This window comes from Anomaloglossus baeobatrachus, chromosome 12, assembly GCF_048569485.1.
Source record: "Anomaloglossus baeobatrachus isolate aAnoBae1 chromosome 12, aAnoBae1.hap1, whole genome shotgun sequence".
Classification (NCBI taxonomy): Eukaryota; Metazoa; Chordata; class Amphibia; order Anura; family Aromobatidae; genus Anomaloglossus; species Anomaloglossus baeobatrachus.
Genome location: NC_134364.1, coordinates 135,136,187 through 135,152,659, shown reverse-complemented (window position 1 = coordinate 135,152,659; position 16,473 = coordinate 135,136,187). Strand labels below are relative to the sequence as shown.

At 61.8% G+C, this 16,473-nt stretch overlaps 1 protein-coding gene across 1 annotated transcript in view; it reads right to left on the bottom strand.

Annotated features, from left to right (window-relative positions):
- Positions 1 to 1,971, bottom strand: part of PLA2G4F (phospholipase A2 group IVF) — a 178,854-nt gene extending 176,883 nt beyond the window's left edge. The window contains exon 1 of the mRNA XM_075330911.1: positions 1,796 to 1,971. Within this exon, the coding sequence (XP_075187026.1) occupies positions 1,796 to 1,909 (114 nt within the window). The 5' untranslated portion in view covers positions 1,910 to 1,971. The remainder of the gene's footprint in view (positions 1 to 1,795) is intronic.
- Between the last annotated feature and the right edge of the window lie 14,502 nt (positions 1,972 to 16,473).

Genomic DNA, 16,473 nt, shown 5'->3' with positions numbered 1-16,473 from the left:
GGAGACGCGCAGGGCGAGGGATGCGAGGAGACGCGCAGGGCGAGGGATGCGAGGAGACGCGCAGGGCGAGGGATGCGAGGAGACGCGCAGGGCGAGGGATGCGAGGAGACGCGCAGGGCGAGGGATGCGAGGAGACGCGCAGGGGAGGGATGCGAGGAGACGCGCAGGGGAGGGATGCGAGGAGACGCGCAGGGGAGGGATGCGAGGAGACGCGCAGGGGAGGGATGCGAGGAGACGCGCAGGGGAGGGATGCGAGGAGACGCGCAGGGGAGGGATGCGAGGAGACGCGCAGGGGAGGGATGCGAGGAGACGCGCAGGGGAGGGATGCGAGGAGACGCGCAGGGGAGGGATGCGAGGAGACGCGCAGGGGAGGGATGCGAGGAGACGCGCAGGGGAGGGATGCGAGGAGACGCGCAGGGGAGGGATGCGAGGAGACGCGCAGGGGAGGGATGCGAGGAGACGCGCAGGGGAGGGATGCGAGGAGACGCGCAGGGGAGGGATGCGAGGAGACGCGCAGGGGAGGGATGCGAGGAGACGCGCAGGGGAGGGATGCGAGGAGACGCGCAGGGGAGGGATGCGAGGAGACGCGCAGGGGAGGGATGCGAGGAGACGCGCAGGGGAGGGATGCGAGGAGACGCGCAGGGGAGGGATGCGAGGAGACGCGCAGGGGAGGGATGCGAGGAGACGCGCAGGGGAGGGATGCGAGGAGACGCGCAGGGGAGGGATGCGAGGAGACGCGCAGGGGAGGGATGCGAGGAGACGCGCAGGGGAGGGATGCGAGGAGACGCGCAGGGGAGGGATGCGAGGAGACGCGCAGGGGAGGGATGCGAGGAGACGCGCAGGGGAGGGATGCGAGGAGACGCGCAGGGGAGGGATGCGAGGAGACGCGCAGGGGAGGGATGCGAGGAGACGCGCAGGGGAGGGATGCGAGGAGACGCGCAGGGGAGGGATGCGAGGAGACGCGCAGGGGAGGGATGCGAGGAGACGCGCAGGGGAGGGATGCGAGGAGACGCGCAGGGGAGGGATGCAAGGAGACGCGCAGGGGAGGGATGCGAGGAGACGCGCAGGGGAGGGATGCGAGGAGACGCGCAGGGGAGGGATGCGGGGAGACGCGCAGGGGAGGGATGCGAGGAGACGTGCAGGGGAGGGATGCGAGGAGACGCGCAGGGTGACTGCAGCTTGCGGATTTAGCCTGGACAGCCCCTGTAATGGGGGACCCCCAGCATCTCACTGATGGAAAGTGGTCAGTTATTTCCTATGCAAGCAATAAATGGATGTAGTAAGAGCCTGCACTCACTGCGCCTGCACTCACTGAGCCTGCACTCACTGAGCCTGCACTCACTGAGCCTGCACTCACTGCGCCTGCACTCACTGCGCCTGCACTCACTGAGCCTGCACTCACTGAGCCTGCACTCACTGAGCCTGCACTCACTGAGCCTGCACTCACTGCGCCTGCACTCACTGAGCCTGCACTCACTGAGCCTGCACTCACTGAGCCTGCACTCACTGAGCCTGCACTCACTGCGCCTGCACTCACTGAGCCTGCACTCACTGAGCCTGCACTCACTGAACTCCTCCCCATATTCATAGATTATTGTGATTTATAAAAAAGAAGTAAATATTTATTGGAGACAGGAAACTCTGGGGCATTTATTACACACAGGTCACAGTGGAGCCGCCACACACTGCAGAAATGATCACACGTCACCAGCCCTGGCCGCCGGCAGTCACCGATCAGACACCACCCGATAGCGCCCTGTTCACACCAGCGGCCGCGCTATTCTGCGTCACTCACCCTCCAGCTTCTCGGCGGCGCCGCGGCTCTTCTCCTCTCCTTGTCGTTCTTCCACAGGAACACGGCAGCCACAGCCGGCAGCGCCCGGACAGGAAGACTGGCTGCCCGGAACATGGTGTCCCCTGCCGGCCGCGGAGCCTGCGGAGTGTGCACGGGAGCAGAGGCGTCAGGTGAGGGGGGCGGCGCCAGGTGAGGGGGCGTGGTCTACATCTGACAGGTACAGGAGAAGGACGCGACCGGCCACACATGCAATCAATGCGCGTCCTCGTCAGTGATAGTGCGCGTCCTCGTCAGTGGTGATGCTCTCGGCGGAGCCACACTCCCCAGAAACATGTCCCCCAGAGCTGGCGAGTGCCTCAGTGCGGTCTGTAGTCACATAGGGCTGGCGAGTGCCTCAGTGCAGTCTGTAGTCACATAGGGCTGGCGAGTCCCTCAGTGCGGTCTGTAGTCACACAGGGCTGGCGAGTCCCTCAGTGCGGTCTGTAGTCACACAGGGCTGGCGAGTCCCTCAGTGCTGTCTGTAGTCACACATGGCTGGCGAGTCCCTCAGTGCGGTGTGTAGTCACACATGGCTGGCGAGTCCCTCAGTGAGGTCTGTAGTCACACACGGCTGGCGAGTGCCTCAGTGCAGTCTGTAGTCACATAGGGCTGGCGAGTCCCTCAGTGCGGTCTGTAGTCACACAGAGCTGGCGAGTCCCTCAGTGCGGTCTGTAGTCACACACGGCTGGCGAGTCCCTCAGTGAGGTCTGTAGTCACACACGGCTGGCGAGTCCCTCAGTGAGGTCTGTAGTCACACACGGCTGGCGAGTCCCTCAGTGAGGTCTGTAGTCACACACGGCTGGCGAGTCCCTCAGTGCAGTCTGTAGTCACACAGGGCTGGCGAGTCCCTCAGTGCGGTCTGTAGTCACACAGGGCTGGCGAGTCCCTCAGTGCGGTCTGTAGTCACACAGGGCTGGCGAGTCCCTCAGTGCGGTCTGTAGTCACACAGGGCTGGCGAGTGCCTCAGTGCAGTCTGTAGTCACACACGGCTGGCGAGTCCCTCAGTGCGGTCTGTAGTCACACAGGGCTGGCGAGTCCCTCAGTGCGGTCTGTAGTCACACAGGGCTGGCGAGTCCCTCAGTGCGGTCTGTAGTCACACAGGGCTGGCGAGTCCCTCAGTGCAGTCTGTAGTCACACACGGCTGGCGAGTCCCTCAGTGCGGTCTGTAGTCACACAGGGCTGGCGAGTGCCTCAGTGCGGTCTGTAGTCACACAGGGCTGGCGAGTGCCTCAGTGCGGTCTGTAGTCACACATGGCTGGCGAGTCCCTCAGTGCGGTCTGTAGTCACACACGGCTGGCGAGTCCCTCAGTGCGGTCTGTAGTCACACAGGGCTGGCGAGTCCCTCAGTGAGGTCTGTAGTCACACACGGCTGGCGAGTCCCTCAGTGAGGTCTGTAGTCACACACGGCTGGCGAGTCCCTCAGTGTGGTCTGTAGTCACACAGGGCTGGCGAGTCCCTCAGTGCGGTCTGTAGTCACACAGGGCTGGCGAGTGCCTCAGTGCGGTCTGTAGTCACACAGGACTGGCGAGTCCCTCAGTGCGGTCTGTAGTCACACAGGGCTGGCGAGTGCCTCAGTGCGGTCTGTAGTCACACAGGGCTGGTGAGTCCCTCAGTGAGGTCTGTAGTCACACAGGGCTGGCGAGTCCCTCAGTGCGGTCTGTAGTCACACAGGGCTGGTGAGTCCCTCAGTGAGGTCTGTAGTCACACAGGGCTGGCGAGTGCCTCAGTGCGGTCTGTAGTCACACAGGGCTGGTGAGTCCCTCAGTGAGGTCTGTAGTCACACAGGGCTGGCGAGTGCCTCAGTGCGGTCTGTAGTCACACAGGGCTGGTGAGTCCCTCAGTGAGGTCTGTAGTCACACAGGGCTGGCGAGTCCCTCAGTGCGGTCTGTAGTCACACAGGGCTGGCGAGTCCCTCAGTGCGGTCTGTAGTCACACAGGGCTGGCGAGTCCCTCAGTGCGGTCTGTAGTCACACAGGGCTGGTGAGTCCCTCAGTGAGGTCTGTACTCACACAGGGCTGGCGAGTCCCTCAGTGCGGTCTGTAGTCACACAGGGCTGGCGAGTCCCTCAGTGCGGTCTGTAGTCACACAGGGCTGGCGAGTGCCTCAGTGCAGTCTGTAGTCACACAGGGCTGGCGAGTGCCTCAGTGCGGTCTGTAGTCACACAGGGCTGGCGAGTCCCTCAGTGTGGTCTGTAGTCACACAGGGCTGGCGAGTCCCTCAGTGCGGTCTGTAGTCACACACGGCTGGCGAGTCCCTCAGTGAGGTCTGTAGTCACACAGGGCTGGCGAGTCCCTCAGTGCGGTCTGTAGTCACACAGGACTGGTGAGTCCCTCAGTGCGGTCTGTAGTCACACACGGCTGGCGAGTCCCTCAGTACGGTCTGTAGTCACACATGGCTGGCGAGTCCCTCAGTGTGGTCTGTAGTCACACAGGGCTGGCGAGTCCCTCAGTGCGGTCTGTAGTCACACACAGCTGGCAAGTCCCTCAGTATGGTCTGTAGTCACACAGGGCTGGCGAGTCCCTCAGTGTGGTCTGTAGTCACACAGGACTGGCGAGTCCCTCAGTGTGGTCTGTAGTCACACAGGGCTGGCGAGTCCCTCAGTGCGGTCTGTAGTCACACATGGCTGGCGAGTCCCTCAGTGAGGTCTGTAGTCACACAGGGCTGGCGAGTGCCTCAGTGCAGTCTGTAGTCACACAGGGCTGGCGAGTGCCTCAGTGCGGTCTGTAGTCACACACGGCTGGCGAGTGCCTCAGTGCGGTCTGTAGTCACACATGGCTGGTGAGTCCCTCAGTGCGGCCTGTAGTCACACAGGGCTGGCGAGTGCCTCAGTGCAGTCTGTAGTCACACAGGGCTGGCGAGTGCCTCAGTGTGGTCTGTAGTCACACACGGCTGGCGAGTCCCTCAGTGCGGTCTGTAGTCACACAGGGCTGGCGAGTCCCTCAGTGCGGTCTGTAGTCACACAGGGCTGGTGAGTCCCTCAGTGCGGTCTGTAGTCACACAGGGCTGGCGAGTCCCTCAGTGTGGTCTGTAGTCACCCAGGGCTGGCGAGTCCCTCAGTGCGGTCTGTAGTCACACAGGGCTGGCGAGTCCCTCAGTGCGGTCTGTAGTCACACAGGGCTGGCGAGTCCCTCAGTGCAGTCTGTAGTCACACAGGGCTGGCGAGTCCCTCAGTGCGGTCTGTAGTCACACAGGGCTGGCGAGTCCCTCAGTGCGGTCTGTAGTCACACAGGGCTGGCGAGTCCCTCAGTGCAGTCTGTAGTCACACAGGGCTGGCGAGTCCCTCAGTGCGGTCTGTAGTCACACACAGCTGGCGAGTCCCTCAGTGCGGTCTGTAGTCACACACGGCTGGCGAGTCCCTCAGTGTGGTCTGTAGTCACACAGGGCTGGCGAGTCCCTCAGTGCGGTCTGTAGTCACACACAGCTGGCGAGTCCCTCAGTGCGGTCTGTAGTCACACAGGGCTGGCGAGTCCCTCAGTGAGGTCTGTAGTCACACACGGCTGGCGAGTCCCTCAGTGCAGTCTGTAGTCACACAGGGCTGGCGAGTCCCTCAGTGTGGTCTGTAGTCACACACGGCTGGCGAGTCCCTCAGTGCGGTCTGTAGTCACACAGGGCTGGAGAGTCCCTCAGTGAGGTCTGTAGTCACACAGGGCTGGCGAGTCCCTCAGTGCGGTCTGTAGTCACACAGGGCTGGCGAGTCCCTCAGTGCGGTCTGTAGTCACTCAGGGCTGGCGAGTCCCTCAGTGAGGTCTGTAGTCACACACGGCTGGCGAGTCCCTCAGTGCGGTCTGTAGTCACACAGGGCTGGCGAGTCCCTCAGTGCGGTCTGTAGTCACACACGGCTGGCGAGTCCCTCAGTGCAGTCTGTAGTCACACAGGGCTGGCGAGTCCCTCAGTGCGGTCTGTAGTCACACAGGGCTGGCGAGTCCCTCAGTGCGGTCTGTAGTCACACAGAGCTGGCGAGTCCCTCAGTGCGGTCTGTAGTCACACAGGGCTGTAGAGTCCCTCAGTGCGGTCTGTAGTCACACAGAGCTGGCGAGTCCCTCAGTGCAGTCTGTAGTCACACAGAGCTGGCGAGTCCCTCAGTGTGGTCTGTAGTCACACACAGCTGGCGAGTCCCTCAGTGCGGTCTGTAGTCACACAGGGCTGGCGAGTCCCTCAGTGCGGTCTGTAGTCACACAGGGCTGGCGAGTCCCTCAGTGCAGTCTGAGTAGTCACACAGAGCTGGCGAGTCCCTCAGTGTGGTCTGTAGTCACACAGAGCTGGTGAGTCCCTCAGTGCGGTCTGTAGTCACACATGGCTGGCGAGTCCCTCAGTGCGGTCTGTAGTCACACAGGGCTGGCGAGTCCCTCAGTGCGGTCTGTAGTCACACAGGGCTGGCGAGTCCCTCAGTGCGGTCTGTAGTCACACAGGGCTGGCGAGTCCCTCAGTGCGGTCTGTAGTCACACAGGGCTGGTGAGTCCCTCAGTGCGGTCTGTAGTCACACAGAGCTGGCGAGTCCCTCAGTGCAGTCTGTAGTCACACACGGCTGGCGAGTCCCTCAGTGCGGTCTGTAGTCACACAGGGCTGGCGAGTCCCTCAGTGCGGTCTGTAGTCACACAGGGCTGGCGAGTCCCTCAGTGCGGTCTGTAGTCACACAGGGCTGGCGAGTCCCTCAGTGCGGTCTGTAGTCACACAGGGCTGGCGAGTCCCTCAGTGCGGTCTGTAGTCACACACGGCTGGCGAGTCCCTCAGTGCGGTCTGTAGTCACACAGGGCTGGCGAGTCCCTCAGTGTGGTCTGTAGTCACACAGGGCTGTAGAGTCCCTCAGTGCGGTCTGTAGTCACACAGGGCTGGCGAGTCCCTCAGTGTGGTCTGTAGTCACACAGGGCTGGCGAGTCCCTCAGTGCGGTCTGTAGTCACACACAGCTGGCGAGTCCCTCAGTGCGGTCTGTAGTCACACAGGGCTGGCGAGTCCCTCAGTGCGGTCTGTAGTCACAGGGCTGGCGAGTCCCTCAGTGCAGTCTGTAGTCACACAGGGCTGGCGAGTCCCTCAGTGCGGTCTGTAGTCACACAGGGCTGGCGAGTCCCTCAGTGTGGTCTGTAGTCACACAGGGCTGGCGAGTCCCTCAGTGCGGTCTGTAGTCACACAGGGCTGGCGAGTCCCTCAGTGCGGTCTGTAGTCACACAGGGCTGGCGAGTCCCTCAGTGTGGTCTGTAGTCACAGGGCTGGCGAGTCCCTCAGTGCGGTCTGTAGTCACAGGGCTGGCGAGTCCCTCAGTGCGGTCTGTAGTCACACAGGGCTGGCGAGTCCCTCAGTGCGGTCTGTAGTCACACAGGGCTGGCGAGTCCCTCAGTGCAGTCTGTAGTCACACAGGGCTGGCGAGTCCCTCAGTGCGGTCTGTAGTCACACAGGGCTGGCGAGTCCCTCAGTGTGGTCTGTAGTCACACAGGGCTGTAGAGTCCCTCAGTGCGGTCTGTAGTCACACAGGGCTGGCGAGTCCCTCAGTGTGGTCTGTAGTCACACAGGGCTGTAGAGTCCCTCAGTGCGGTCTGTAGTCACACAGGGCTGGCGAGTCCCTCAGTGCGGTCTGTAGTCACACACAGCTGGCGAGTCCCTCAGTGCGGTCTGTAGTCACACAGGGCTGGCGAGTCCCTCAGTGCGGTCTGTAGTCACAGGGCTGGCGAGTCCCTCAGTGTGGTCTGTAGTCACACACGGCTGGCGAGTCCCTCAGTGCGGTCTGTAGTCACACAGGGCTGGAGAGTCCCTCAGTGAGGTCTGTAGTCACACAGGGCTGGCGAGTCCCTCAGTGCGGTCTGTAGTCACACAGGGCTGGCGAGTCCCTCAGTGCGGTCTGTAGTCACACAGGGCTGGCGAGTCCCTCAGTGCGGTCTGTAGTCACACACGGCTGGCGAGTCCCTCAGTGCAGTCTGTAGTCACACAGGGCTGGCGAGTCCCTCAGTGCGGTCTGTAGTCACACAGAGCTGGCGAGTCCCTCAGTGCGGTCTGTAGTCACACAGGGCTGTAGAGTCCCTCAGTGCGGTCTGTAGTCACACAGAGCTGGCGAGTCCCTCAGTGCAGTCTGTAGTCACACAGAGCTGGCGAGTCCCTCAGTGTGGTCTGTAGTCACACACAGCTGGCGAGTCCCTCAGTGCGGTCTGTAGTCACACAGGGCTGGCGAGTGCCTCAGTGCTGTCTGTAGTCACACAGAGCTGGCGAGTCCCTCAGTGTGGTCTGTAGTCACACACAGCTGGCGAGTCCCTCAGTGCGGTCTGTAGTCACACAGGGCTTGCGAGTGCCTCAGTGTGGTCTGTAGTCACACATGGCTGGCGAGTCCCTCAGTGCGGTCTGTAGTCACACAGAGCTGGCGAGTCCCTCAGTGCAGTCTGTAGTCACACAGAGCTGGCGAGTCCCTCAGTGCTGTCTGTAGTCACACAGAGCTGGCGAGTCCCTCAGTGTGGTCTGTAGTCACACACAGCTGGCGAGTCCCTCAGTGCGGTCTGTAGTCACACAGGGCTGGCGAGTCCCTCAGTGCGGTCTGTAGTCACACACGGCTGGCGAGTCCCTCAGTGTGGTCTGTAGTCACACAGGGCTGGCGAGTCCCTCAGTGCAGTCTGTAGTCACACAGGGCTGGCGAGTCCCTCAGTGCGGTCTGTAGTCACACAGGGCTGGCGAGTCCCTCAGTGCGGTCTGTAGTCACACAGGGCTGGCGAGTCCCTCAGTGCAGTCTGAGTAGTCACACAGAGCTGGCGAGTCCCTCAGTGTGGTCTGTAGTCACACAGAGCTGGTGAGTCCCTCAGTGCGGTCTGTAGTCACACATGGCTGGCGAGTCCCTCAGTGCGGTCTGTAGTCACACAGGGCTGGCGAGTCCCTCAGTGCGGTCTGTAGTCACACAGGGCTGGCGAGTCCCTCAGTGCGGTCTGTAGTCACACAGGGCTGGCGAGTCCCTCAGTGCGGTCTGTAGTCACACAGGGCTGGTGAGTCCCTCAGTGCGGTCTGTAGTCACACAGAGCTGGCGAGTCCCTCAGTGCAGTCTGTAGTCACACACGGCTGGCGAGTCCCTCAGTGCGGTCTGTAGTCACACAGGGCTGGCGAGTCCCTCAGTGCGGTCTGTAGTCACACAGGGCTGGCGAGTCCCTCAGTGCGGTCTGTAGTCACACAGGGCTGGCGAGTCCCTCAGTGCGGTCTGTAGTCACACAGGGCTGGCGAGTCCCTCAGTGCGGTCTGTAGTCACACAGGGCTGGCGAGTCCCTCAGTGCGGTCTGTAGTCACACAGGGCTGGCGAGTCCCTCAGTGCGGTCTGTAGTCACACAGGGCTGGCGAGTCCCTCAGTGCGGTCTGTAGTCACACATGGCTGGTGAGTCCCTCAGTGCGGTCTGTAGTCACACAGAGCTGGCGACTCCCTCTGTGCAGTCTGTAGTCACACAGGGCTGGCGAGTCCCTCAGTGCGGTCTGTAGTCACACAGGGCTGGCGAGTCCCTCAGTGCGGTCTGTAGTCACACACGGCTGGCGAGTCCCTCAGTGCGGCCTGTAGTCACACAGGGCTGGCGAGTCCCTCAGTGCGGTCTGTAGTCACACACGGCTGGCGAGTCCCTCAGTGCGGTCTGTAGTCACACAGGGCTGGCGAGTCCCTCAGTGTGGTCTGTAGTCACACAGGGCTGTAGAGTCCCTCAGTGCGGTCTGTAGTCACACAGGGCTGGCGAGTCCCTCAGTGTGGTCTGTAGTCACACAGGGCTGTAGAGTCCCTCAGTGCGGTCTGTAGTCACACAGGGCTGGCGAGTCCCTCAGTGCGGTCTGTAGTCACACACAGCTGGCGAGTCCCTCAGTGCGGTCTGTAGTCACACAGGGCTGGCGAGTCCCTCAGTGCGGTCTGTAGTCACACAGGGCTGGCGAGTCCCTCAGTGTGGTCTGTAGTCACAGGGCTGGCGAGTCCCTCAGTGCGGTCTGTAGTCACAGGGCTGGCGAGTCCCTCAGTGCGGTCTGTAGTCACACAGGGCTGGCGAGTCCCTCAGTGCGGTCTGTAGTCACACAGGGCTGGCGAGTCCCTCAGTGTGGTCTGTAGTCACACAGGGCTGGCGAGTCCCTCAGTGCGGTCTGTAGTCACACAGGGCTGGCGAGTCCCTCAGTGCGGTCTGTAGTCACACAGGGCTGGCGAGTCCCTCAGTGCGGTCTGTAGTCACACAGAGCTGGCGAGTCCCTCAGTGCGGTCTGTAGTCACACAGGGCTGGCGAGTCCCTCAGTGCAGTCTGTAGTCACACAGGGCTGTAGAGTCCCTCAGTGAGGTCTGTAGTCACACATGGCTGGTGAGTCCCTCAGTGCGGTCTGTAGTCACACACGGCTGGCGAGTCCCTCAGTGCGGTCTGTAGTCACACACGGCTGGCGAGTCCCTCAGTGCGGTCTGTAGTCACACAGGACTGGCGAGTCCCTCAGTGTGGTCTGTAGTCACACAGGGCTGGCGAGTCCCTCAGTGCGGTCTGTAGTCACACAGGGCTGGCGAGTCCCTCAGTGCGGTCTGTAGTCACACAGAGCTGGCGAGTCCCTCAGTGCGGTCTGTAGTCACACAGGGCTGGCGAGTCCCTCAGTGCAGTCTGTAGTCACACAGGGCTGTAGAGTCCCTCAGTGCGGTCTGTAGTCACACAGGGCTGTAGAGTCCCTCAGTGCAGTCTGTAGTCACACAGGGCTGTAGAGTCCCTCAGTGCGGTCTGTAGTCACACAGGGCTGTAGAGTCCCTCAGTGCGGTCTGTAGTCACACAGGCCTGGCGAGTCCCTCAGTGCAGTCTGTAGTCACACAGGGCTGGAGAGTCCCTCAGTGCAGTCTGTAGTCACACAGGGCTGGCGAGTCCCTCAGTGCGGTCTGTAGTCACACACGGCTGGCGAGTCCCTCAGTGCGGCCTGTAGTCACACAGGGCTGGCGAGTCCCTCAGTGCGGTCTGTAGTCACACACGGCTGGCGAGTCCCTCAGTGCGGTCTGTAGTCACACAGGGCTGGCGAGTCCCTCAGTGTGGTCTGTAGTCACACAGGGCTGTAGAGTCCCTCAGTGCGGTCTGTAGTCACACAGGGCTGGCGAGTCCCTCAGTGTGGTCTGTAGTCACACAGGGCTGGCGAGTCCCTCAGTGCGGTCTGTAGTCACACACAGCTGGCGAGTCCCTCAGTGCGGTCTGTAGTCACACAGGGCTGGCGAGTCCCTCAGTGTGGTCTGTAGTCACAGGGCTGGCGAGTCCCTCAGTGCGGTCTGTAGTCACAGGGCTGGCGAGTCCCTCAGTGCAGTCTGTAGTCACACAGGGCTGGCGAGTCCCTCAGTGCGGTCTGTAGTCACACAGGGCTGGCGAGTCCCTCAGTGTGGTCTGTAGTCACACAGGGCTGGCGAGTCCCTCAGTGCGGTCTGTAGTCACACAGGGCTGGCGAGTCCCTCAGTGCGGTCTGTAGTCACACAGGGCTGGCGAGTCCCTCAGTGTGGTCTGTAGTCACAGGGCTGGCGAGTCCCTCAGTGCGGTCTGTAGTCACAGGGCTGGCGAGTCCCTCAGTGCGGTCTGTAGTCACACAGGGCTGGCGAGTCCCTCAGTGCGGTCTGTAGTCACACAGGGCTGGCGAGTCCCTCAGTGCAGTCTGTAGTCACACAGGGCTGGCGAGTCCCTCAGTGCGGTCTGTAGTCACACAGGGCTGGCGAGTCCCTCAGTGTGGTCTGTAGTCACACAGGGCTGTAGAGTCCCTCAGTGCGGTCTGTAGTCACACAGGGCTGGCGAGTCCCTCAGTGTGGTCTGTAGTCACACAGGGCTGTAGAGTCCCTCAGTGCGGTCTGTAGTCACACAGGGCTGGCGAGTCCCTCAGTGCGGTCTGTAGTCACACACAGCTGGCGAGTCCCTCAGTGCGGTCTGTAGTCACACAGGGCTGGCGAGTCCCTCAGTGCGGTCTGTAGTCACACAGGGCTGGCGAGTCCCTCAGTGTGGTCTGTAGTCACAGGGCTGGCGAGTCCCTCAGTGCGGTCTGTAGTCACAGGGCTGGCGAGTCCCTCAGTGCGGTCTGTAGTCACACAGGGCTGGCGAGTCCCTCAGTGCGGTCTGTAGTCACACAGGGCTGGCGAGTCCCTCAGTGTGGTCTGTAGTCACACAGGGCTGGCGAGTCCCTCAGTGTGGTCTGTAGTCACACAGGGCTGGCGAGTCCCTCAGTGTGGTCTGTAGTCACACAGGGCTGTAGAGTCCCTCAGTGCGGTCTGTAGTCACACAGGGCTGGCGAGTCCCTCAGTGCGGTCTGTAGTCACACAGGGCTGGCGAGTCCCTCAGTGTGGTCTGTAGTCACAGGGCTGGCGAGTCCCTCAGTGCGGTCTGTAGTCACAGGGCTGGCGAGTCCCTCAGTGCGGTCTGTAGTCACACAGGGCTGGCGAGTCCCTCAGTGTGGTCTGTAGTCACACAGGGCTGGCGAGTCCCTCAGTGTGGTCTGTAGTCACACAGGGCTGGCGAGTCCCTCAGTGCGGTCTGTAGTCACACATGGCTGGTGAGTCCCTCAGTGCGGTCTGTAGTCACACACGGCTGGCGAGTCCCTCAGTGCGGTCTGTAGTCACACACGGCTGGCGAGTCCCTCAGTGCGGTCTGTAGTCACACAGGACTGGCGAGTCCCTCAGTGTGGTCTGTAGTCACACAGGGCTGGCGAGTCCCTCAGTGCGGTCTGTAGTCACACAGGGCTGGCGAGTCCCTCAGTGCGGTCTGTAGTCACACAGAGCTGGCGAGTCCCTCAGTGCGGTCTGTAGTCACACAGGGCTGGCGAGTCCCTCAGTGCAGTCTGTAGTCACACAGGGCTGTAGAGTCCCTCAGTGCGGTCTGTAGTCACACAGGGCTGTAGAGTCCCTCAGTGCAGTCTGTAGTCACACAGGGCTGTAGAGTCCCTCAGTGCGGTCTGTAGTCACACAGGGCTGTAGAGTCCCTCAGTGCGGTCTGTAGTCACACAGGCCTGGCGAGTCCCTCAGTGCAGTCTGTAGTCACACAGGGCTGGCGAGTCCCTCAGTGCAGTCTGTAGTCACACAGGGCTGGCGAGTCCCTCAGTGCGGTCTGTAGTCACACACGGCTGGCGAGTCCCTTAGTGCGGTCTGTAGTCACACAGGGCTGGCGAGTCCCTCAGTGCAGTCTGTAGTCACACACGGCTGGCGAGTCCCTCAGTGCGGTCTGTAGTCACACAGGGCTGTAGAGTCCCTCAGTGCGGTCTGTAGTCACACAGGGCTGGCGAGTCCCTCAGTGCAGTCTGTAGTCACACAGGGCTGGCGAGTCCCTCAGTGCGGTCTGTAGTCACACACGGCTGGCGAGTCCCTCAGTGAGGTCTGTAGTCACACACGGCTGGCGAGTCCCTTAGTGCGGTCTGTAGTCACACAGGGCTGGCGAGTCCCTCAGTGCAGTCTGTAGTCACACACGGCTGGCGAGTCCCTCAGTGCGGTCTGTAGTCACACAGGGCTGTAGAGTCCCTCAGTGCGGTCTGTAGTCACACAGGGCTGGCGAGTCCCTCAGTGCAGTCTGTAGTCACACAGGGCTGGCGAGTCCCTCAGTGCGGTCTGTAGTCACACACGGCTGGCGAGTCCCTCAGTGAGGTCTGTAGTCACACAGGGCTGGTGAGTCCCTCAGTGCGGTCTGTAGTCACACACGGCTGGCGAGTCCCTCAGTGCGGTCTGTAGTCACACAGGGCTGGCGAGTCCCTCAGTGCGGTCTGTAGTCACACAGGGCTGGTGAGTCCCTCAGTGCGGTCTGTAGTCACACACGGCTGGCGAGTCCCTCAGTGAGGTCTGTAGTCACACAGGGCTGGCGAGTCCCTCAGTGCGGTCTGTAGTCACACAGGGCTGGTGAGTCCCTCAGTGCGGTCTGTAGTCACACACGGCTGGCGAGTCCCTCAGTGCGGTCTGTAGTCACACAGGGCTGGCGAGTCCCTCAGTGCGGTCTGTAGTCACACAGAGCTGGCGAGTCCCTCAGTGCGGTCTGTAGTCACACAGGGCTGTAGAGTCCCTCAGTGCGGTCTGTAGTCACACACGGCTGGCGAGTCCCTCAGTGCGGTCTGTAGTCACACAGGGCTGTAGAGTCCCTCAGTGCGGTCTGTAGTCACACAGGGCTGGCGAGTCCCTCAGTGCGGTCTGTAGTCACACAGGGCTGGCGAGTCCCTCAGTGCGGTCTGTAGTCACATACGGCTGGCGAGTCCCTCAGTGCGGTCTGTAGTCACACACGGCTGGCGAGTCCCTCAGTGCGGTCTGTAGTCACACACGGCTGGTGAGTCCCTCAGTGCAGTCTGTAGTCACACACGGCTGGCGAGTCCCTCAGTGAGGTCTGTAGTCACACACGGCTGGTGAGTCCCTCAGTGCAGTCTGTAGTCACACAGAGCTGGCGAGTCCCTCAGTGCGGTCTGTAGTCACACAGGGCTGGCGAGTCCCTCAGTGTGGTCTGTAGTCACACATGGCTGGTGAGTCCCTCAGTGAGGTCTGTAGTCACACACGGCTGGCGAGTCCCTCAGTGCGGTCTGTAGTCACACAGGGCTGGCGAGTCCCTCAGTGCGGTCTGTAGTCACACAGGGCTGGCGAGTCCCTCAGTGCTGTCTGTAGTCACACACGGCTGGCGAGTCCCTCAGTGCGGTCTGTAGTCACACAGGCCTGGCGAGTCCCTCAGTGTGGTCTGTAGTCACACAGGGCTGGCGAGTCCCTCAGTGTGGTCTGTAGTCACACAGGGCTGGCGAGTCCGTCAGTGCGGTCTGTAGTCACACACGGCTGGCGAGTCCCTCAGTGCGGTCTGTAGTCACACACGACTGGCGAGTCCCTCAGTGTGGTCTGTAGTCACACAGGGCTGGCGAGTCCCTCAGTGTGGTCTGTAGTCACACAGGCCTGGCGAGTCCCTCAGTGCGGTCTGTAGTCACACACAGCTGGCGAGTCCCTCAGTGCGGTCTGTAGTCACCCAGGCCTGGCGAGTCCCTCAGTGCGGTCTGTAGTCACACACAGCTGGCGAGTCCCTCAGTGCGGTCTGTAGTCACACAGGCCTGGCGAGTCCCTCAGTGCAGTCTGTAGTCACACAGGGCTGGCGAGTCCCTCAGTGCGGTCTTTAGTCACACAGGGCTGGCGAGTCCCTCAGTGCGGTCTGTAGTCACACACGGCTGGCGAGTCCCTCAGTGCGGTCTGTAGTCACACAGTGCTGGCGAGTCCCTCAGTGAGGTCTGTAGTCACACAGGGCTGGCGAGTCCCTCAGTTTGGTCTGTAGTCACACATGGCTGGCGAGTCCCTCAGTGCTGTCTGTAGTCACACAGGGCTGGCGAGTCCCTCAGTGCGGTCTGTAGTCACACACAGCTGGCGAGTCCCTCAGTGCGGTCTGTAGTCACACAGGGCTGGCGAGTCCCTCAGTGCTGTCTGTAGTCACACAGGGCTGGCGAGTCCCTCAGTGCTGTCTGTAGTCACACAGGGCTGGCGAGTCCCTCAGTGCTGTCTGTAGTCACACAGGGCTGGCGAGTCCCTCAGTGCGGTCTGTAGTCACACACAGCTGGCGAGTCCCTCAGTGCGGTCTGTAGTCACACAGGGCTGGCGAGTCCCTCAGTGCTGTCTGTAGTCACACACAGCTGGCGAGTCCCTCAGTGCGGTCTGTAGTCACACAGGGCTGGCGAGTCCCTCAGTGCTGTCTGTAGTCACACAGGGCTGGCGAGTCCCTCAGTGCGGTCTGTAGTCACACACAGCTGGCGAGTCCCTCAGTGCGGTCTGTAGTCACACACGGCTGGCGAGTCCCTCAGTGCTGTCTGTAGTCACACAGTGCTGGCGAGTCCCTCAGTGCGGTCTGTAGTCACACAGGGCTGTAGAGTCCCTCAGTGCGGTCTGTAGTCACACAGGGCTGGCGAGTCCCTCAGTGCAGTCTGTAGTCACACAGGGCTGGCGAGTCCCTCAGTGCGGTCTGTAGTCACACACGGCTGGCGAGTCCCTCAGTGAGGTCTGTAGTCACACACGGCTGGCGAGTCCCTTAGTGCGGTCTGTAGTCACACAGGGCTGGCGAGTCCCTCAGTGCAGTCTGTAGTCACACACGGCTGGCGAGTCCCTCAGTGCGGTCTGTAGTCACACAGGGCTGTAGAGTCCCTCAGTGCGGTCTGTAGTCACACAGGGCTGGCGAGTCCCTCAGTGCAGTCTGTAGTCACACAGGGCTGGCGAGTCCCTCAGTGCGGTCTGTAGTCACACACGGCTGGCGAGTCCCTCAGTGAGGTCTGTAGTCACACAGGGCTGGTGAGTCCCTCAGTGCGGTCTGTAGTCACACACGGCTGGCGAGTCCCTCAGTGCGGTCTGTAGTCACACAGGGCTGGCGAGTCCCTCAGTGCGGTCTGTAGTCACACAGGGCTGGTGAGTCCCTCAGTGCGGTCTGTAGTCACACACGGCTGGCGAGTCCCTCAGTGAGGTCTGTAGTCACACAGGGCTGGCGAGTCCCTCAGTGCGGTCTGTAGTCACACAGGGCTGGTGAGTCCCTCAGTGCGGTCTGTAGTCACACACGGCTGGCGAGTCCCTCAGTGCGGTCTGTAGTCACACAGGGCTGGCGAGTCCCTCAGTGCGGTCTGTAGTCACACAGAGCTGGCGAGTCCCTCAGTGCGGTCTGTAGTCACACAGGGCTGTAGAGTCCCTCAGTGCGGTCTGTAGTCACACACGGCTGGCGAGTCCCTCAGTGCGGTCTGTAGTCAC